This window comes from Trachypithecus francoisi, unplaced genomic scaffold (genome assembly GCF_009764315.1).
Source record: "Trachypithecus francoisi isolate TF-2019V2 unplaced genomic scaffold, Tfra_2.0 Lachesis_group4, whole genome shotgun sequence".
NCBI lineage: Eukaryota > Metazoa > Chordata > Mammalia > Primates > Cercopithecidae > Trachypithecus > Trachypithecus francoisi.
Window position 1 is genome coordinate 93,651,100 of NW_022681469.1, and position 22,059 is coordinate 93,673,158.

A 22,059-nucleotide genomic window follows, 5' to 3' on the forward strand; every position below is an offset into this window, starting at 1 on the left:
CAAATTTGTAAGCATGTAATGGTTTATAAGATTCTTTTATTATCCTTTTATGTTCATGGAATTGGTATTTATGCCCCTCTTTCATTTCTCATACTAATAATTGGTGCCTTCTCTTGTCTCTTGGCTAGCCTGGCTAGAGAATTATACATTCTGTTGGTCCTTTCAAATAATCAGCTTTGGATTTTATTGATTTTCTGGTTAAAATGTTACTGACTTCTGCTCTGATTTTAATTATGTATTCATAAGCTTGCTTTAGATTTACATTGCTCCTTTATCTAATTTTATAAGGTAAAAGCTTTGATAAATACCTTTAGGTTTTCTTCTGTACTTTTCTAATATATGCATTCAATGCTATGAATTTCCCTTTAACCACTGCTTTTGCTGCATCTCACAAATTTTGATATGTTGTATTTTTGTTTGCATTTCTTTCAAAATATTTTTAAGTTTCTCTTGAGACTTCTTCTTTGACCCATGTATTATTTTAAAGTGTGTTGTTTAATCTCTAAATATTTTTGAATTTTAAGCTTTCTGTTACTGATTTCTTATTTAATTTTGTTTTGGTCTGGAACATACTTTGTATGATTTCTATTCTTTTAAGCCTTTTTGGTGTATTATTTGGTCCATCTTCGTGAATGTTCCATGTGAGCTTGAGAAAAATGTATATTCTTCTGTAGGTGGATGAAGTAGTCAGTGACATTCAATCCAGATGATTGATGATGTTGCACAGTTCAGCTACATCCTTGCTGATTTTTTGCCTGCTGGATCTATCGGTTATGATATAAGGATTTTGAATTGTCCAGCTATAATTGTGGCCTTGTTTATTTCTCCTTGCAACTCTTAGTTTTTACCTTGTGTATTTTGACACTCTGTCATTGGGTGCATACACATTAAAGATTGTTATGCTTTCATGGAGAGTAGACCCCTTTATTATGTAGTGCACTTCTTTGTTCTCAATACTTTTTCTTATTCTGATAACTACTTTGTCTTAAATTAATATAACCACCCCAACTCTCTTTTGATTAGTGTTAGCATGATATATCTTTCTCCATCTCTCTCTCTCCACTTTTAATTTTTATATTTAAAGTGGGTTTTATAGACAGTAGATAGTTAGGTCTTGTTTTTTATCCACTATGTCAATATAATTCACATTTAAAGAGATTGCTGCTATAATTAGATCAATATCTACCATATTTTATTGGTTTTTATTCATTATACTTGTTTCTCACTAGTTTTTTTTTTTTTTTTGTCTTTTTCTCTTTTTCTGCCATCTTTGGTTTTAAATGAGCACTTTCTATGATTCCAGTGTCTCTTCTGTCTTAGCTATATATATTGCATGCTCACTCTCATGTACTCTTTCTATATATATGTATATATTGCTGTAATATTTATATATTACAATATAAATATATGTATTTTGTATTTGTAATATTTTTCTTTTCCTCTTCTTCTGCCTTCTTTGGTTTTAATTAAGCATTTTATATGATTCTAGTATATCTTCTCTTAACAAAATATATTGCTATATATAAGTACAATATAAATTGTATTTCTTTTTTAAAAAATTGTTAGTGGATACCTTAGCATTTGCAGTATACATTTACAACTAATCTAACTCAATTTTCTTTTTTTTCTTTATTCTTTTTCTCTGAGATGAAGTTTTGCTCTTGTTGCCCCAGCTGGACTGCAATGGCACAATCTCAGCTCACTGCAACCTCTGCCTCCCGGGTTCAAACAATTCTCCTGCCTCAGCCTCCCGAGTAGCTGGGATTACAGGCATGTACCACCATGCCCAGCTAATTTTGTATTTTCAGTGGAGATGGTTTTTCACCATGTTGGTCAGGCTAGTCTCAAACTCCTGACCTCAGGTGATCCACCCATCTCAGCCTTCCAAAGTGCTGGGATTACAGGCATAAGCCACCGTGCCCAGCCTCTAACTCCATTTTCAAATAACACTACTGCCTCATTGGTAATGCAGGTAAAAAATACCGCATTACCAATGCAGGTAAAATGAGACTATTCTCATTTCCTTCCTCTCATCCTTTATAACATTGCTGTCATTCGTTTCACTTCTCCATAAGCTATAATCACTGACTATATTGCTGTTATTACTGTTTTGAAAAGACAGCTCAATTAGTAAACTAACTCATTTTATCTTCATTTACTCCTCCTCTAGTACTCTTTCTTTCTTTACATAGATGTGAATTTCTGACCGATATCATTTTTCTTCTCTATGAAGAATTTTTGTTTTTAACATTTCTGGTAAGGCAGGTCTACTAACAACAAAATCCCTCAGTCTTGTTTGTCTAAGAAAGCTTTTATTACTGCTTTACTTTTGAAGGATAATTTTACAAGATACAAAATTATTTGTTGATTTTTTTTCCTTAAACATTTTAAATATTTTACTCAACTCTCCTTTTTGCATAGTTTCTCAAGAGAAATTCCATGTAATTCTTGTCCTTGTTCCTTCATAGGTAAGGTAATTTATTTCCTGTGGACTCTTTCAAGATTTTTTCGTTCTTTGATATGCAGTTTGAATATTAAATGCCTAGGAGCTGATTTTTTGGTATTTATCCTGCTTAACGTGCTATGGGTGTCCTGTATCTATGGTTTGGTATCTTTCATTAATTTTGAAGAATTTTCAGCTACCATTATTTCCAATCTTTCTTCTGCTCATTTTTTTCTTTCTTCTCCTTGTTAGCATCTCACAGTTCTTGGATATTCTTTCCTTTTTAATTTTTATTCTTTTTTTCTTTTCAAGTATCTACTGACATATGTCTAAGCATACTGGTTTTTGTCACTGTGTCTAGTTTACTCATGAGCCCATCAAAAACATTCTTCAACCAGGCACAGTGGTTCATGTCTGTAATGCCAGCACTTTGGGAAGCCGAGGTGGGCGGATCACAAGGTCAGGAGATCAAGACCCAGCCAAGATCATGCCACTGCACTCCAGCCTGAGTGACAGAGCGAGACTCGGTCTCCAAAAAAAAAAAAAAAATTCTTCATTTTTGTTACATTGTTTTTTATTTCTAGTATTTCCTTTTTATTCTTTGAGTTTCTGTCTCTACTTATATTGCCCATGTGGTCTTTCATGGTGTTCACTTTTCCGGTAAAGCTCTTAGCACATTAAGTAGTTACTTTTAACTCCCAGTCTGATAATTCCAAAATTTCTGCCACATCTGAGTCTTGTGCTGAGGTTTGAGTTCTCTCTTCTGGTTTGTCTTTTGTTTTCTTTTTGTTTTGTTTTGTTTTTTTGCTTTTTAGTACACCTTGTACTTATTTGTTGAAAGCCAGACATGATGTATTAGATAATTGTCACAAAAGTAAATACTATTTTAGTGTTAGGTTTTATGTTTCTAGGGCTAGGAGTTAAGGCTGTGTTTCATGTTCATTGTAGCTGCTCCTATTGTAGACTTCAGTTTTATCTAGTGTCCTTGTTTTTGTCTCCCTTGTTGTCTTTAGGTTTCCCTAAAAACTGATTTGGCAAATCTCTCAGTTATAATCCACTGATATTATACTGGAGTCTGTCAATGTGTTGGGAAGGTATTATGGACGGGAAACATTCTTTTATCTTATAATTAAATCTCAGGGTTTTTTAGGAGCCTGAATCACTGGAATGTGACCTTCAGAAGAATTACTTAGCCTTTTTTAAAGGACAGGAAGTCTGCCCTTCCCCAGAGATATGGTTTGGCTGTGATACCACCCAAATCTCATCTTGACTTGTAGTTCCCATAATCCCCATATGTTGTGGCAGGGACCCAGTGGGAGGTAACTGAATCATGGGGTTGGTTTCCTCCGTGCTATTCTTGTGATAGTGAGTCAGTTCTCATGAGATCTGATGGTTTTATAAGGGGCTTTTCCCCTTTGCTGGGCACTTCTCTCTCCTGCTGCCAAGGAAAGAAGGACATGTTTGCTTCCCTTCCGCCATGATTATATGTTTCCTGATGCCTCCCTAGCTATGTGGCACTATGAGTCAGTTAAACCTCTGTTCCTTATAAATTACCCAGTCTCAGGAAATCCTTTATCGCAATTTGAAAACAGACTAATACATCCAGGTCATATTAGGCACTGACCAAGTAGTTTCCTTTGTGGGCAGGATTTTGTTAAGGAGAACAGAAAGCTCTGGACATATTTAAAATAATTACTTTGCCTCTGAGCTTATGCCATAATGGTTACTTTTCCCATCCTGAGCCCAGAGCGGGTGTAGATTTTATCTGACCTTCACTGTAAGAACCTGGTGGCGTTTCCTGGAGGTAAAACTCAAAGAAGTATAGAGACTCCAAAGACTGGTCCCCCCTAAAGTTTTAACTCAAGTTCTACCTTCAGCAATTAGCCAATCACCATGTCAGTGTTCCTGAGAAGTTGTGATTCTGTGTTTGCCTATTTTTAGGATGGCAATTTGCCCTGTGACCTCAGTTTTCTGATACATGTAAGAAGAATTGTTGATGAGTGTTTTTCCTATTTTGCGAACGGAAACGAGACTTCTAAGCCTTTATACATCTGAGCAGAAACCAGAAGTTTCTGATGTTTTCTTAAACAGATTCTTCCTATGGTTCATGATGTTAAATTATTGTAAGTGTTTATACTCTGCGCCCTGGAGTGCAACTAGATCTTAACATACCTTCTAAAGTTTTTTAAAGAATTTCTAAAAATTATGATTGGTATGGTTTCAATGTTAAGGGTGTTTTACTATATACTGATGTCGTGAAATTTGTGATTAAGGAAACTCTGCTTTAAAAATATGTACTTGTCCAGGCGCGGTGGCTGACACCTGTAATCCCAGCACTTTGGGAGGCCGAGGTGGGTGGATCATTTGAGTTCAGGAGTTCGAGACCAGCTTGACCAACATGGTGAAACTCGTCTATACTAAAATACAAAAAAATAGCTGGATGTGGTGGCAGGCGCCTGTAATCTCAGCTACTCAAGAGGCTGAGGCAGGAGAATCGCTTGAACCTGGGAGACAGAGGTTGCAGTGAGCCGAGATTATACCACTGCACTCCAGCCTGGGTAACAGAGCGAGACTTCCTCTCAAATAAATAAATAAATAAATAAAAAATAAATGTACTTAACCACCATTTCTCACACTTTTCTTGGTTTGTATTAGTTGGTATTGACAAAGCACCAAAATGATTTTAAGATTGAGCTCAAGCATCTGGAAGACGACCTCCTTTTGCACCTTTCTGCAGCAGAGGGAAGCTTTCTGGATGACACCAAACTGGTAGAGAGGTTGGAGGCAACAAAGGCCACTGCGGCAGAGATAGAGCACAAGGTAGGAAGGGCAGAGGATACCTGGCAGATTCTAACGGTCTGTTTGAATGAGACACATGGGGTGGGCAGTGTAATCAGACTTGGTAATTCCTCTAAGAGGACCGGTGTGTGGAATTCAGGTGATTTAATAAGCTGCAACTGGACTGTGTGGGATTCTAAATGGAGATGGAGATGGTTGGATGTGTGCTTCTCCTAATTCCATAGAGATCTCATTCAAATCAGACACTGTCCAGCTCCTATTTCTCCTGGGTGATCAAATGTAAAGGAAGTTGAGGCCTGCTGGCTTCTATGGCTGAAAATCTGAAAAGCCTTAGCATCCGGCTCTACCAAACTTATATCCTACAGATTCTCTGCAGATTCTCCAAACTGTTGGACATTTTAAAGAAATTCTTAGAGTGGAAGTTTTGTTTACTGGCCTGCCGTGGCAGGATACTGAGCAAACGATAGTCTCCTGCTGTACTCAAATGCACTATTCACCCCTGGAAAAATGACATTTCCTAAAAGCCAGTAGAAATTTTTATGAAATAGGCTTCCTGCTAACGTCCAGCACGGGTCCCAATATGCTTTATGTGTGATGTGCACTTTGGACTTTCACAAATGACCGTTAACCCTTAAAATTCCATTGTTTCAGTGTGAATTAGACCCTTATTTGCTTTCTGGAATACCCTTATTACTAAGTAATCTATTAATTACCCAGCAGAAGCTGTGTCACTACACATCCTATGTATTTGTCTTAAATTAAGCGAGGAAATGGAATCCCAAATTACTCTATCTTTTCAAGTAAATGAATATTAGGCAGCTCCTAAGATGGTAAAGTTAGAACAATTAAGTAAATTAACTTAGCTTTGAAGTTAACTTCCAATTGTCTCTTAAAATGTGTCTTCCTGTCTTCTTCATATATCACCATGTAGTGACTTCCTTCTCTGCCCTACATTTTATTTCCTTTTGTACACAAATATTATGAGTCAAGTCTGTAGAGAAGGTTGGGGAAAATACTGTATTCTGTGGAACCAGCGGTAGTCCTAGATAAAATAATAGATATTTGAGCCTTGGGTAAAACTGAATATGTTGGTTGATGGTGGTAGTGGTTTTTCTTTTTTAATTATCTCTCTGAATGTGCCCAGAGGCTAATACATAAAGATAAACTAAATGGAAATACATGGACATATGGATGATTCAGTGCAAAGTCAGAATTAGGCATGAGAGTCTTTATATTAAGACTTTTTAGTAAGCATAGTTACTGGATATATTATTGACCTTGACTGCTTTCGTATGCCTTGTTGCCTAATAAAGTTATTGGCATTGAATTGACCCAGCAGACTTTTAAGAGCCATCCCTGGGAGGTGATATAGCTGGGTTATTAAGCCTTGAAAGAGAGAGAGGAAGCAGAAAGGTGACATTACTCAGAAACAAATTCTGTAGAACCGAAAACAACTAGGTTTGTTTAATCTGTAACCTAGAAAACCGCTAGAGTTATGTCCATTCCCACTGAAACTCAGTTTATTTAAAAAATTATTTTAAAATATGAATGTCATCATTTTAGAAAAGCTCATGCACATGGATGCCATGCATGTTATCTATTTTAATACTCATAATTTTTCATTTCAGGTACGTCTTCCATTCCTTGGATATATGTAGAGAATATAAAGAGTAAATAAGTTACTTATTTTGTTTGATCCCACCATAGGTGATTGAAGCCAAAGAAAATGAAAGAAAAATCAACGAGGCCCGAGAATGTTATAGACCAGTGGCAGCAAGAGCATCTCTTCTTTATTTTGTTATTAATAACCTCCAGAAAATCAACCCCATCTACCAGTTCTCTTTGAAGGTAATGCTGAATAAGCTAAGAACTATGGAAAACTTTAGGAGTTCAATTTGTTTCTGGAAATTTGGAATTTATTTTATTAATAATAATAACTATTATTATTATTATTGAGACAGAGTCTCACTCTGTAGCCAGGCTGGAGTGTAGTGGCATGATCATTGCAGCCTCTGCCTCCCATGTTCAAGCAATTCTCATGCCTCAGTCACCTGAGTAGCTGGGACTACAGGAGTGTGCCACCACATCGGGCTAATTTTTGTATTTTTAGTAGAGACAGGGTTTTGCCATGTTGCCCAGGCTGGTCTTGAACTCCTGGCCTCAAGTGATCCCCCCTGCTTCGGCCTCCCAAAATGCTGAGAGTACAGGCGTGAACCACTGCGTGTGGCCAGAATGTATTTTTTTTTTTTTTCAGACGGAGTCTCGCTCTGTCGCCCAGGCTGGAATGCAGTGGCCGGATCTCAGCTCACTGCAAGCTCTGCCTCCCGGGTTTACGCCATTCTCCTGCCTCAGCCTCCCGAGTAGCTGGGACTACAGGTGCCCGCCACCTCGCCCGGCTAGTTTTTTGTATTTTTTAGTAGAGACGGGGTTTCACCATGTTAGCCAGGACGGTCTTGATCTCCTGACCTCGTGTTCCGCCCGTCTCGGCCTCTCAAAGTGCTGGGACTACAGGCTTGAGCCACCACGCCGGGCCCAGAATGTATTTTTAAGCAATCAGTGTATACCCAGTAAGGAGTCATGAGGATCTGGTTAACAAAATAGCAAAAGCAAAATCCTCATTCTCAGGAATTTTCATTTATAATTTTCAGTAAGGCTTTGAGGTAATTAAACTATGGATATGGTATCATATTATGTTGGTGTATTGCTCCTGAGCAGACTCTTAATTTTGTTTTGTTTTGTTTTGTTTTGTTTTTGAGACGGAGTCTCCCTTTGTTGCCTGGGCTGGAGGGCAGTGGTGCGATCTCGGCTCACTGCAAGCTCTGCCTCCTGGGTTCATGCCATTCTCCTGCCTCAACCTCTCTAGTAGCTGGGACTACAGGCGCCCGCCACCACGCCTGGCTAATTTTTTTGTATTCTTAGTAGAGACAGAGTTTCACCATATTAGCCAGGATGGTCTTGATCTTCTAACCTTGTGATCCGCCCACCTCGGCCTCCCAAAGTGCTGGGATTACAGGTGTGAGCCACAGCGCCTGGCCAGCCGACTCTTAAATTTAAGGGAATTTTTCTTGAGGCTCCTATTTTGTCTTTGTGAAAATGTGTCTTGGAAAGAGAATGCATATATTTCTTTGCTAAAGAAAGAAAAATAATAAGAACAACTATTTATTAAGTCACTATTACATGCAAGACATTTTTATACTTTGGCTCATTCTTTATCCCTGTTACATCTCAATAAAGAATATAATATCATCCCCATTAAAAAAATAAGGATGACATTTTCAGACTTTAAATACATTGCCCAAGAAAGTGTATTTGTTATTGTTAAGAGCCAGCATTTCAACCTGTAACTGTTTCCAAAGCCCATGCTCCATACCTTGTATCATGCTGCTGCCTGCTGGACAGTGCTCATTCATTCTGTTCATCTGTTCATTTTTAGACAAATGTTTATTATGATCAATCATCATGTCAGATGCTTGTCACTTGAGGGTATAGTTTTGGAAAAAACATAAGGGTGGAGCTATATCTATATGTAGATACATATAGATATATATGTACACGTAGATATAGTTCCACCTTTATGAACACACATCAGTTTATAAAAGTAGAAAGTACTGTAAGAGAGAATGATAGAGGTGGAGAGGCTGCTTTACTGGGGGCTCAGGGAAGGCCTCCCAGAGGAAGTAACATTTATTTCTGAAGGATAAGTAGGACTTAGCTATGTAAAGAGCATTTGGAGAAAACAGGAATGTGTGAGATGAAAGAATTCAGGGATTCCAGGTAGTGAGTGAATTTCTGTGGTTGGAGGGTAATGAGCAAGGGGAAAGGTAGCAAGAAATTAATCTAGAGAGGTGGGAAAGACTTGATCACACAGAGTTTTGTAGACCACTGTGTGTGGGATTTGGGGATTTATATTCTGGGTGCAACAAGAAGCCATTGGAAGATTTCAAGCAGATAACTGATGTGATGACAAAAGACTCAGAGATACATGAACAGACCTGAGATATGATTTGAACCTGGAATCATTGACTCTTGGAGATGGACTGGTTACGGGCAATAATAAAGAGGATATTATTTTTAGAGGATATGTAAAAACACAAGAAATTAGCCAGGCTTGGTGGGGGATGCCTGTGGTCCCAGCTACTCGAGCATAACTGGCAGGTTTCCTAAGAGTACAGAACTAGTATGCAAAACTTTTAACAAGCACAGTGTGGTTGGAGTTTGAGAGTAACTGCGTTATGACGAGAAGGATAAAACTAAATCATCAGTGTCAGCTCAGTATTACCCAAATTCCAAAACTACACTAAGGCATTACAATAAAAGAAAAATACTGGGCAGTCCCCCTTGTAAACATTGTTGGTAAACTCCAGAAAATGTTGACAAATTTAATCCAACCATATACAAAAAGCACAGCATATTATGACCAAGTGGAATGTATGCCAATAATCAAATTGGTTTAACATTCAAGAATCACGAAGTGTAATTAATCAGTTAAGAGAATAAAAGAAAAAAAGTTCGTATGGTCGTTTTAATTGATGCAAAGAACTTGAAAAATTTCAACAAATTAGTTAAAAACAACAACAACCAACTCTCAACTAATGAATAGATGGTGACTTCTCAACGTGATAAAATGCATCTAGAAAAAAATCTACACCTAAGATTATACTTAATGTTGAAAATGAAATGCTTTTCCCCAAAATCAGGAACAAGACAAGGATATCTTTCTCTCAGCACATCTATTCAACACCGCACTGGAAGTTACAGTCGGTACAATAAGACAATAGAAAGCAAGATATTTAAAAGAAGAAGGAAAACTCTGTATTTTCACAGATGACCTGATTATATATATAGAAAATCCCAAGAAACTCACCAAAACCCTGCTAGGACTAAGAAGTGGATTTTTAGCAAGGTTGCAGGATATAAGGTCGATATACAAAGTACCTCGTATTTCTATACATGAGAAACAAGTGGAAAATAAAATCAGTATCTTAGCACTGTTTACAGTGGCTTCCAAAGCCATGAAACTTGTTAGGAATAATTTTGTTAAAATATACGTAAGGTTTGTATTCTATAAACTACAAAATATTGTTGAGAAAAATTAAGGCTTAACTAAATAGATACACCATGTTTATCAATTGGAATGCTCAATATTAAGATGTCAGTTCACTCCAAACTGATAGACTCAATTCAGTCCCAATCAAAACAGCAGAAGACATTTCCTTTTTCCTTTTGGTAGAAATTGGCAAGCTCATCCTAAAAATTTGTGTGAAAATTTAAAGGACTTAAAATAGCTAAATAATTTTGAAAAAGAAAAAAACAGTGTTGGAAGACTTACAATTTCTGTTTTTAAGACTTGTATCTGTGACCAGGTGCGTTGGCTCACGCCTGTAATCACAGCACTTTGGGAGGCTGAGGCAAGTGGATCATGAGGTCATGAGATTGAGACCATCCTGGCTAACACGGTGAAACCCCGTCTCTACTAAAAATACAAGAAATTAGCCAGGCTTGGTGGGGGATGCCTGTGGTCCCAGCTACTCGGGAGACTGAGGCAAGAGAATGGCATGAACTTGTCAGGCAGAGCTTGCAGTGAGATGAGATCGTGCCACTGCACTCCAGCCTGGGCAACAGAGTGAGACTCCGTCTCAAAGAATGAAAAGACGTATCTACAAGAATCAAGATGTTGTGGTACTGGCCTGAAGAAAAATGCATAGATCTGTGGAACAGATTAGAGAATCCAGAAGTACACCCACAAATGCATGGTCAGTTGATTTTCAGTAGGGGTGCCAAGACAATTCAATGAGAAAAGGCTAGTTTTTATAACAAATGGTGCTGGGACAATTGGATATCCATATGACATAAAATAAACCTCAAACTATTATACTATATAGAAAATTCAAAATGAATTGATTAAGCTATACATTTTCTAGGAAAAAAATAAGAGAAAAGCTTTGGGCTTTGGGTTAGGTAAAGGTTTCTTAGGACACAATAGAAAAATAAAAAATTAATAAATTGAACCTTATCAAACTTAAAAGTTTATGGTTTTCAAAAGATATGAAGATGAAAAGGTAGGCCACAGACAAGCAAAGACAATATTCTCAATACATACATATAAAACAAAGAATTTGTATCAGGCTATATAAAGAATTTGTACAACTCAGTAATAAGAGTTGAACAGACATATAACACATATGAATTATCCACAAGCACATTAAAAATGCTCATCAGGCATCAGAAAAATTCAAAATAAAAGAATGCGGGGGGCTAAAAGTTTAGAAGACGGTTAATAGCAAGTGTAACACAGATATGGTACTACAACTCTCTCACATTGCTGGAGGAAACGCAATAAACCATTTTGGGAAACAGTTTGGCAATTTCTTATAAAGACAAATATACAGTTACAAAATATGATCTCACACTTTTACTCCAGGCATTTACCTAAGAGAAATAAAAATGTATCCCTGCAAACAGCTTGTTAACAAATGCTCATAGACACTTTATTCATAAAAGTCAAAGTCTGAAAACAATCCAAAGGACTGGCACATTAATAGTTATGCAGATTTTGCATGTTCCCACAGTGGGCTATTACTCAAAACATAAAGGTATGAATTGTTGGTGTACACAACAACATGGATATGTCACCAAAACATGTTGAAAAGAAGCAGCCAGATACCAAGGAGTATATACCATATGATGCTATTTATGTGAAATTATTGAAAAGGCAAAATTAGGTCAGTAATTGACTGGGGCTGGGGATGGTGGTGGGAATTGGCTGTAAATAGGCACGTGAGAACTTCTTCTGGTGATGTAAGTAGAAAGGTTCTATATCTTGATTGCTACAGTTATTAGGATATATCTATTTGTCAAGACTCATCAAGCTGTACATATAATAGGCACATTTTATTGTGTGTAAATGAAAAACTGATTTTAAAAAAGTGTAAATATCGGCTGGGCATGGTGGCTCATGCCTGTAATCCCAGCACTTTGGGAGGCCTAGGAGGGCGGATCACAAGGTCAGAAGATTGAGACCATCCTAGCTACACATGGTGAAACCCCATCTCAACTAAAAATACAAAAATTAGCCGGGCGAGGTGGCGGGCGCCTGTAGTCTCAGCTACTCGGGAGGCTGAGGCAGGAGAATAACGTAAACCCGGGAGGCGGAGCTTGTAGTGAGCTGAGATCGCCCTACTGCACTCCAGCCTCAGCGACAGAGCAAGACTCCATATCAAAAACAAAAAAGTGTAAATATCGGGTTAGTACAGATTGAGCATCCTAATCCAAAAACCAGAATGCTCCAAAATCCGAAACATTTTGAATGCTGACAAGATGCCGCAAGTGGAAAATTCTACACCTCACCTCAAGCACTTCTTGCACAAAATTATTTAAAATATTGTATAAAATTAACTTCAGGCTATGTGTATAAGGTGTATATGAAACATAAATGAATTTTGTTTTTTCATTTTGTTTTGTTTTTTGAGACAGAGTCTCACTCTGTCATCCAGACTGGAATGTAGTGGCGCGATCTTGGCTCACTGCAACCTCCACCTCCCATGTTAAAGCAATTCTCCTGTCCCACTCCTTTGAGTAACTGGGACTACAGGCACCCACCACCATGCCTGGCTAAATTTTGTATTTTTAGTAGAGATAGGATTTCACCCTGTTGGCCAGGCTGGTCACAAACTCCTGACATCAGGTGATCCACCTGCCTCAGCCTCCCAAAGTGCTGGGATTATAGGCATGAACCACCAAGCCCAACCTATAAATGCTTTTGTGTTTAAACTTGGGTTCCATCCCCAGGATATCTCATTATGTATATGCAAATATTCAAAAATCTGAAAAAATCCAAAATCTGAAACACTTCTGGCCCCAACCATTTCAGATAAGACATATTCAAGCTATTCTTCATTAATGCCTTCTTACCAATGTTTACTGTATGTATCTGTAATTGTAGGATTTTACTTTCACTCAAATATACATACTTCAAGGTGAATTAATCTGTGGTCTCTGGTCCCTATCATCCAAAAATAAATAAATAGATATTTTTATATTGACAGCTATTTATATATACAGATATATTTTTCAAATTTATATTTATATAGAGAGATACAGCAATCCATACAATGCCATTATCACCAAGGCATGAACGAGAGTAATAAATATCAAGAGTGATCCTTAAAAGAAGAACAGATGACCAAAGGGCATCCCGAAAGTACATGGCACCAAAAAAAAAAAAAGCAAATAACCAGATTTTAAAATAGGATAAGGACATAAGTGGACATTTCTCCAAAGATTTTATACAAATGGTCAACAAGCCTGGGCAACACAGAGAAACCCTGTGTCTTCAAAAAAATTTAAAAATTAGCCAAGCGTGATGACACATGCCTGTGGTCTCAGCTACCCAAGAGGCTGAGGTGGGAGTATTGTTTAGGACCAGGAGGCTGAGGTTGCAATGAGCCATGATTACTCCACTGCACTTCAGGCTGGATGACAGAATGAAAGTTTGTCTCAAAAAAAAAAGACCAACAGACATATGAAAAAATACTCAACATTACCAATTTTTAGGGAAATGCAAATCAAAACCACAATGAGATATCACCTCACACTCATTAGAATGGCTACTATTAAAAAAAAAATAACAAGTGTTGGTGATGATGTGGAGACATTGGAATCTTTTGGTGGAAATGCAAAATGGTACAGCCACTGTGGAAAACAGTGTAGCAGTTCCTCAGAAAAATTACTAATAGAATGACCATATGATCAAGCAATTCCACTTATAGCTGTTTATTCAAAATAATCAAATGAGGGTCTCTAGGAGATATCCAAACACCCAAATTCATAATAGCGTTATTTACAATAGTCAAAAGGTGGAAGCAACCCAAGTGTCCATCATGGGATGAATAGATTGATCAAATGTATATCCATGCGGTTGAATATTCTTTTGCCTTAAAAATGAACACATTTCTCGGCCGGGCGCAGTGGCTCAAGCCTGTAATCCCAGCACTTTGGGAGGCCGAGACGGGCGGATCACGAGGTCAGGAGATCGAGACCATCCTGGCTAACACGGTGAAACCCCATCTCTACTAAAAAATACAAAAAAAAAACTAGCCGGGCGAGGTGGCGGGCGTTATGGTCCCAGCTACTCGGGAGGCTGAGGCAGGAGAATGGCGTAAACCTGGGAGGCGGAGCTTGCAGTGAACTGAGATCCAGCCACTGCACTCCAGCCTGGGCGACAGAGCGAGACTCCGTCTCAAAAAAAAAAAAAAAAAAAACAAATTTCTCATACATGCTACAACATGGATGAACCTTGAGGATATTATCCTAACTCAAATGAGCCAGTCACAGTAAGACTGTGACTCTGCTTATATGAGAGTATTAGTCTGTTTTCACACTGCTGATAAAGCCACACCCAAGAGACTGGGTGATTTATAAAGAAAAAGAGAGTCACAGTTCCTTGTGGCTGGGGAGGCCTCACAATCATCACAGAAGGCAAAAGGCACTTCTTACATGGCAGCAGGCAAGACAGAATGAGAGCCAAGTGAGAGATTTCCCATTATTATAAAACCATCAGATCTCATGAGACTTACTCACTACCACCAGAACAGTATGGGGGAAACCGCCCCCATGATTCAGTTATTTCCTACCAGTTCCCTCCCACAACACATGGGAATTATGGGAGCGATAATTCAAGATGAGATTTGGGTGGGGACACAGCCAAACCATATCAGTGAGGTACCTATAATAGTCAAACTCACAGAAACAGAAAGTAGAGTAAAGGTGGTTGCCAGGGATGGGGGGAAGGGAGAATATACAGTTGTTTAATGGGTACAGAGCTTCAGTTTTGCAAAATGAAAAAGCTATGGCATCCTAGTGACACTGCATTTAGCTTTTCTTGTTCCTCTTTGGGAGCTATTTGTGTTAATATGGACTGCCACACGTAATGTTTAAAATGGACTCATCACATTGTGTTGTCTTTTTGTAATCTTACGTGAAGAGAATCTGTACTGTAAGTAAAACCTACTCCCCCAAAAATGTATGGCCTTGAGTCTGCATTGAACAGTGTAATTTATGTTCATGAAAAAAAAAAATTCCGGAGATTGGTCACACAAGAATGTGAATATACTTAACACTATTGAACTGAATGTGCGTACTTAAAATTAAGATGGTAACTTTTATGTTATGTGTATCCTACCACAATTAAATATTAAAATATTGTTTTAAGTATATGGGCAGAAGGAGAGAAAATGATGCAATTTAGTTGCTTGGAAGGAGACTGAATGGATTTCATGGAACAGTAATGACAACAAACATTTAATGAGCATGTACCATGTGCCAGAAACTATAATCCTCCTAAAAATTTTGCCTCATTCTCACTCCCTATTGATAAAACTTAAACCGTCACCCTGTGTATCTGAGGCTAGCTAGACATCCAGGCACCAATTGTCACATTTTAATAGTCACATTAAATTTCCCAGGCATTTAACGTGCTGTTCCACAGAGTGATTGAGCAGGCTGACAAGGTGGAAGACATGCAGGGACGCATCTCTATCCTGATGGAGAGCATCACCCACGCCGTCTTCCTCTACACCAGCCAGGCGCTGTTTGAGAAGGACAAGCTCACCTTCCTGTCCCAGATGGCTTTTCAGGTAAGGAGATCAATTACTTGAAAAAGGATCCCCAGAACCAAAGGCAGATGTCTCTCTCTCTCTCTCTCTCTCTGTCTCTCTCTCTCTCTCTCTCTCTGTCTCTCCCTCTCGCTCTCTCTCTCTCTATATATGTATATATATAAAATATATATAATATTATATATGTATTTTTATATAAAATAGTATATAATATATATTTTTATATAATATATAAAATATTATATATTTTATTTCTGTTGAAGCAAAATATAATACACACCTTTTTCAGAAGCCCTTGGTGGCATGAGGAGAATTTGCCTCCCACAGGGAACTTGGGCATGTGACAGCCTTCTCCTAGGTCCCAGTGCTTTGGTTTGGGGAGTGGGGGCTTGGGGGTGGGTATACACATTACACTCCTACCACAGTGGTCACCCTGAAAAACATTCATGAGACATTGTTCTCACCTCCTCGGGTCCTGTAAAGAATCGTCCAGGCCCTACCAGGAAGGTTCTTTGAGATGAGGGTTATGAGTCCAGATCTGAGTGGAGCTGAGAGTTGTTCAGAGTCTCCTTACAAAACAGCAACTGGGTTCATCCATGTTGTCACAAATGACTGAATTTTCCTTTTTTTTCATTGTGTGTAGTTAATAATGTATGTTTTTAAATTGCTAAAGGAGATTTTAAGTCTCATCACAAAAAAGATAACTATGTGACCTGGTATATGAATTAGCTTAATTTAACCATTCTACAATATAAACATGTATCAAAGCATCACACTGTACCACTTAAATATATATAATTATTATTTGTCAATTAAAATTAAGAAAATGACAGCAGTGAATAGGTAAAGAGAGCTCCAGGTTTCTTGCCCACACCTTCAGTGAAACCTGCTTCCTTTTTTTTTTTTCCTTTTTCACATGAATTTCTATGAAAGACTTTGTTTAAATAAAAGTGTTTGTGGCCAGGCGCAGTGGCTCACGCCTGTAATCCCAGCACTTTGGGAGGCTGAGGCTGGTGGATCACGAGGTCAGGAGATTGAGACCATCCTGGCTAACATGGTGAAACCCCGTCTCTACTAAAAATACAAAAAATTAGCCGGGCGTGGTGGCGGGCGCCTGTAGTCCCAGCTACTTGGGAAGCTGAGGCAGGAGAATGGTGTGAACCTGGGAGGCAGAGCTTTCAGTGAGCCGAGATCACGCCACTGCACTCCAGCCTGGGCGACAGAGGGAGACTCCATCTTTAAAAAAAAAAAAAAAAGTGTTCATGATAAGAAAAAAGAAACCCTTGCAGACCACATTCCTAGATAAAATAAGCAGGTTGTCCTTTTATCAGGTAGTTTGCTTTGTGTCTTTTTCTATCCAAGTGTTAAGGAAATGTCTATGTCTTACCTATTCTGTGTGTGCCAAAGAAGGCACTTTATACACACCTGCAGCTAATGATGAACTGTGTATCTAATAAACAGGAGCAAGGCATTACACAATGAAATACTTGTTTTTTTGTTTGTTTGTTTTGAAACAGAGTCTCGCTCCATTGCCAGGCTGGAGTGCAGTGGCGCGATCTCAGCTTACGCAACCTCCACCTCCCAGGTTCAAGCAATTCTCCTTCCTCAGCCTCCCAAGTAGCTGGGACTACAGGCACGCACCACCACACCCAGCTAATTTTTGTATTTGTAGTAGAGATGGGGTTTCACCATGTTGGCCAGGATGGTCTCGATCTCTTGACCTCATGATCCACCCGCCTCTGCCTCCCAAAGTGCTGGGATTACAGCCGTGAAATACTTGTTTTGTATGTACTGCTCATTAATAGGAAAAGGCCAGGGATGATAGTACATGACATGAACATCTGTTTAAAACTTCCTTTTGGAAGCCGTAGCTGTATCATAACCTCAAGTCCTGACAATCTATATAAATCAAAGTTTCATATCTATATGGACAATTACTTGTTTGTTGAAATAAACTCAAGAAAAAATATCTAATAAAATATTTTAATGCATGTTATCCCTCATAACACCTTTTGAAAATATCTGGAATTTTAAGATAAAGCTCAAAAATGTTACCCGTTTAGCTTTGTGGGGTGTTATGGTTTTTATATGAAAATTAGGAATACTTCATTTGTACTCTCCAAAATATACTATGGATTTTTTATCAGTTCTGTGAGCAGAATAGCTAAAGTTTATTCCACTTCACAATGTGTTTAGTTATACCTGTAAAAGGTTTTCTCATTCTCAATATAATCTTATATATTAAACTTCATGTACCTTGTAGTTTATTGAATAACTACTATACCAGAATTAACTAATAATACTGGTTCTACCTTCTGTTTAGTAATTTAATCCATTGTCACTAGAGGCTTTCTCATTCTGAATGTGTTAAGACAAGTTTGATCTAATAATAAAACACTTATGAATGCATATTTTAAATATGTTGCTAATAGAGATAGGTGTTAGATTGGAGTAAATCAGCCTTCATAATTATTTTCTGTTAGATTTCTGATCATGGTTTTGAGATCATTGACATAATCTGAGATTCACTATTTCAACAATAGAACAGATATCAACTGGACTTCCCAGCAGGTGTGGTTCTACCTACTCAGTCATGTCTGTTAAATGTGTGACTACTTCCTGTGTCATGATTTTGATGTAAACCAAATAATCCTTTTCAATTTTGTCTACTCTCAAGATTTTGTTGAGAAAGAAAGAGATAGACCCCCTTGAACTGGATTTCCTGCTTCGATTCACTGTTGAACACACTCATCTGAGTCCCGTTGACTTCCTAACTTCTCAGTCATGGAGTGCTATCAAGGTATGTTAGGAATACAGTTTCTTAATTTCTGGATCTTATTTAAAATACTAGCTCTCTCCAGTGTTGAAATGTAAACATTAAAGAATACAGGTGATGTATTAAGCACCATTTCAGTTTAGAAATGTCCTATATAATGTAATGTTATTAATCTTTGTATTATTAAATTGGTTAATTTCTCATTTAGATGTAAAGGAGCCATTAACTTATGTATGGGTGGAAAAGTTAATAAACATGTACAATTTGTCAGGATCTTTGATAAAAGCCAAGTGATACAAATGAATATTTTTTAAAATTTCCTTAAATCTACTTTGTTTTCTTTTTAAATTGTCTCTCTATTTTTCTAAATAGTTCTTTAAATTACACCACAATAGGTTCGTTTATTCTCATTGTAAAATGTTTAAGCAAAACAGAATATTGTAGAGAAAAAAGTGACAGTTGCCTTAAACCTCAATTATCAATGCTCATTGCATTTTTCTGTCAAAGGCCCTATTGTTAGGAGTTAATTCTCCCAGGATCTGGAGTATCTTAATGATGTTCAACATATGCTAAGCTTTGCCCTACTCTTTTTTCTAAGAAGGAAACATTTCTATACATTGAAAATAACTGTTACCTCTTATTTTTATATATGTTCAGTTTTTTAAGTTAGTATTTGTAATTAGATTGTAACTTTAGAATTCAAAATTCAAGTTCAAATGTGTATCACTCGGTGTCAATAGGAAACAGATGGCACATTCAAAAGGGTGATGAAGAAAGTTTAACCAAGAGTCTATTTTCATAGTATGGGCAAGAAGGATTAGGAAATCAACCAGGGGATGGGGCAGGAAAAAGGAGGGAAAGGACAGTTACTGGAACTACTGAGGAATGAAGTTGTGGGAGAGAGCCAACCGTAGGGGATCTATGGCCTGTGGCGGAGAAACATATTCCCTGCCAAACCACTTTCCTATGAGAAAGAGCTGGGGTGGAAATGTTCCCAGAAAGGAGTCCTGATCCAGACCCCAAGAGAGGTTCTTAGATCTCGTGCAAGAAAGAATTCAGGGTAAGTCCGTAAAGTGAAAGCAAGTCTATTAATAAAGGAATGAAGAATGGCTACTCCATAGGCAGAGAAGCCCTGAAGACTGCTGGTTGCCCATTTTTATGGTTATTTTGTGATGCTAAACAAAGGGTGGATTATTCATACCTCCCCTTTTTAGACTATATAGGGTAACTTCCTAACGTTACCATGGCATTTGTAAACTGTCATGGCACTGGTGCAGTGTAGCAGTGACGACGACCGGGGTCACCCTCATCACCATCTTGGTTTTGTTGGGTTTTAGCCAGCTTCCTTACTGAAGCTGTTTTATCTTTATGACCTGTATCTTGTGCCAACTTCCTGTCTCATCCTGTGACTTAGAATGCCGTAACCTCCTAGGAATGTAGCCCAGCAGGTCCCAGCCTCAGTTTACCCAACTCCTATTCAAGATGGAGTTGCTCTGGTTCAAACGCCTCTGACAGAAGTACCCCCACCTCTCTCTTCTCCAGTCTTCCAGGCTCCTGTCATTGCTTTTTGTTGGCCAAACCCAACTAGGTCAGGGAACCAGGGAACTTAGCTCAAGTGTCCTTTGCGCTCACCCCCTCAGCAGAGCAAAACACAAAAACAAAAGCAAAATTAGGAAATCTGGAGAGGAAAGTGAACACTATCCAGCACGGTTTTTTTACATAAGATTAGATACATTCACAAGTCTTCATCTCAAACTATAAAGTATCGTTCACACCATTCCTACTTGTTTCCCTATCATATTACAGGCAATTGCCCTCTTGGAAGAATTTCGAGGCATAGACCGAGATGTGGAAGGATCTGCCAAGCAGTGGAGGAAGTGGGTAGAATCCGAGTGTCCAGAAAAAGAAAAATTACCTCAAGAATGGAAGAAGAAAAGTTTAATACAGAAGCTGATTATTCTGAGAGCAATGCGTCCTGACAGAATGACATATGCTCTCAGGTGGGGTGATCAGCATTTTTGGAAACACAAGTAAACATAGAGGAAATGTAGTCTGAGGAGTTTGGAGAATCTGGTGGAAGTGTTTACCATCCATATTGTTGGGGAGTGATTCTGCTGAGATTTTGATATTATAATCATTGCTACTGTTAAAATTTGCTAAACACTAAACCATGTGCTAGGCAGACTCAGCACATTCTTCCTGAAAAACTTAATTCTGAAATCAGTAGAGGGGAGACAGGGTACTGATGGAAATACTCCTGGAAGAGAAATGGGTGTCAGCAGAGTTCAGAGGCCAGGAACATGCATTCATGCATTATCCAAGTGTAATTTCCATCGTTTTCATTCAGTGATGGCATTTTGGCTCTGAAGATTTTGCATGTCAAACCAAAATGAATTCCTTTCATGGAGTCATTCATAGTCCCTCTGACTTTACAACCAATGCAATTTCAAAGCAGAAACCCTTGTCTACATCTTGGTTTAAGTGTCCTTTTTCTTTGCCCTCTTGGCTTCTAAATGGTAATGTGCTGCTTAATTCATACAAGTCTTATTCTAATTTGAATTCACCAACGAAAGAGTTCTCAACTTCCTTCCCTATTGTGTTTCTTCAGTAATATTCATGTGCCTCAGGTTTTTTCCTTTGCTTTGTCTAGTTCAGCCAGTTTTCCCTTTGCAGAAGCCTCTGCTGAACTCTACTTTACAAGTTAATTCTGCTTAGTAGTACTTACTTTCTGCTAAATCTGATGCTGCTGGAAAATACTTGCTTAATTGAGCCTCCCTGTGTTAGAAACACCCCAAAAAGCATTTGTATATTCATGAGAAGCCCAGCAGGCTGGAAAATTGCACTGTGGCAAATCTAATGAACTGTTAATAAGTAATGGGGGAATCTGGCAGGGGATTTGGGGGATACAAAGCCATAGCAGACAGCTGATGACACTTGGAGGGAGGTCTCAGTAGCCCCCCAAAATGGAATTGTAGGCTTCTGATTTTCAGAGCTTCTAAGGAAGAGAGGGATTTCATTGACACACTTACCCCATACATCTAGTTGGATTCATATTGTTATTCTAACAAGACATCCCACATAATAAACATGGTTACTTCTGTCCTGTGCCTGTGTGGTTTAAGCTTATCCAAATGGTGACTCTCTTCAAGGTCAAAACCACTGATCATGTTTTTTTGTATTCTTGTTTTTTATAGAAATTTTGTAGAGGAAAAACTGGGTGCAAAGTATGTAGAGAGGACCAGATTGGACTTAGTTAAAGCATTCGAAGAAAGCAGCCCGGCCACCCCCATATTCTTCATCCTGTCTCCAGGGGTAGATGCCCTTAAAGACCTGGAGATTCTTGGTGAGTGGCAGGGAGGCTCACTGGCCTGCCCTTTCTCCCCTCTCTCCCTCCCTCCCTTTCACCTCCCACCCCCTTCCCTTCCTTT

At 38.3% G+C, this 22,059-nt stretch overlaps 1 protein-coding gene across 1 annotated transcript in view; it reads left to right on the forward strand.

Moving 5' to 3' along the window:
- The window catches only part of DNAH11 (dynein axonemal heavy chain 11), a 407,209-nt gene that overhangs the window by 352,247 nt on the left and 32,903 nt on the right, over nucleotides 1–22,059 (forward strand). Inside the window, exons 67-72 of the mRNA XM_033192171.1 lie at nucleotides 5,099–5,263; nucleotides 6,950–7,090; nucleotides 15,706–15,876; nucleotides 18,533–18,655; nucleotides 20,438–20,631; nucleotides 21,826–21,974. Of these exons, the coding sequence (XP_033048062.1) occupies nucleotides 5,099–5,263; nucleotides 6,950–7,090; nucleotides 15,706–15,876; nucleotides 18,533–18,655; nucleotides 20,438–20,631; nucleotides 21,826–21,974 (943 nt within the window). The remainder of the gene's footprint in view (nucleotides 1–5,098; nucleotides 5,264–6,949; nucleotides 7,091–15,705; nucleotides 15,877–18,532; nucleotides 18,656–20,437; nucleotides 20,632–21,825; nucleotides 21,975–22,059) is intronic.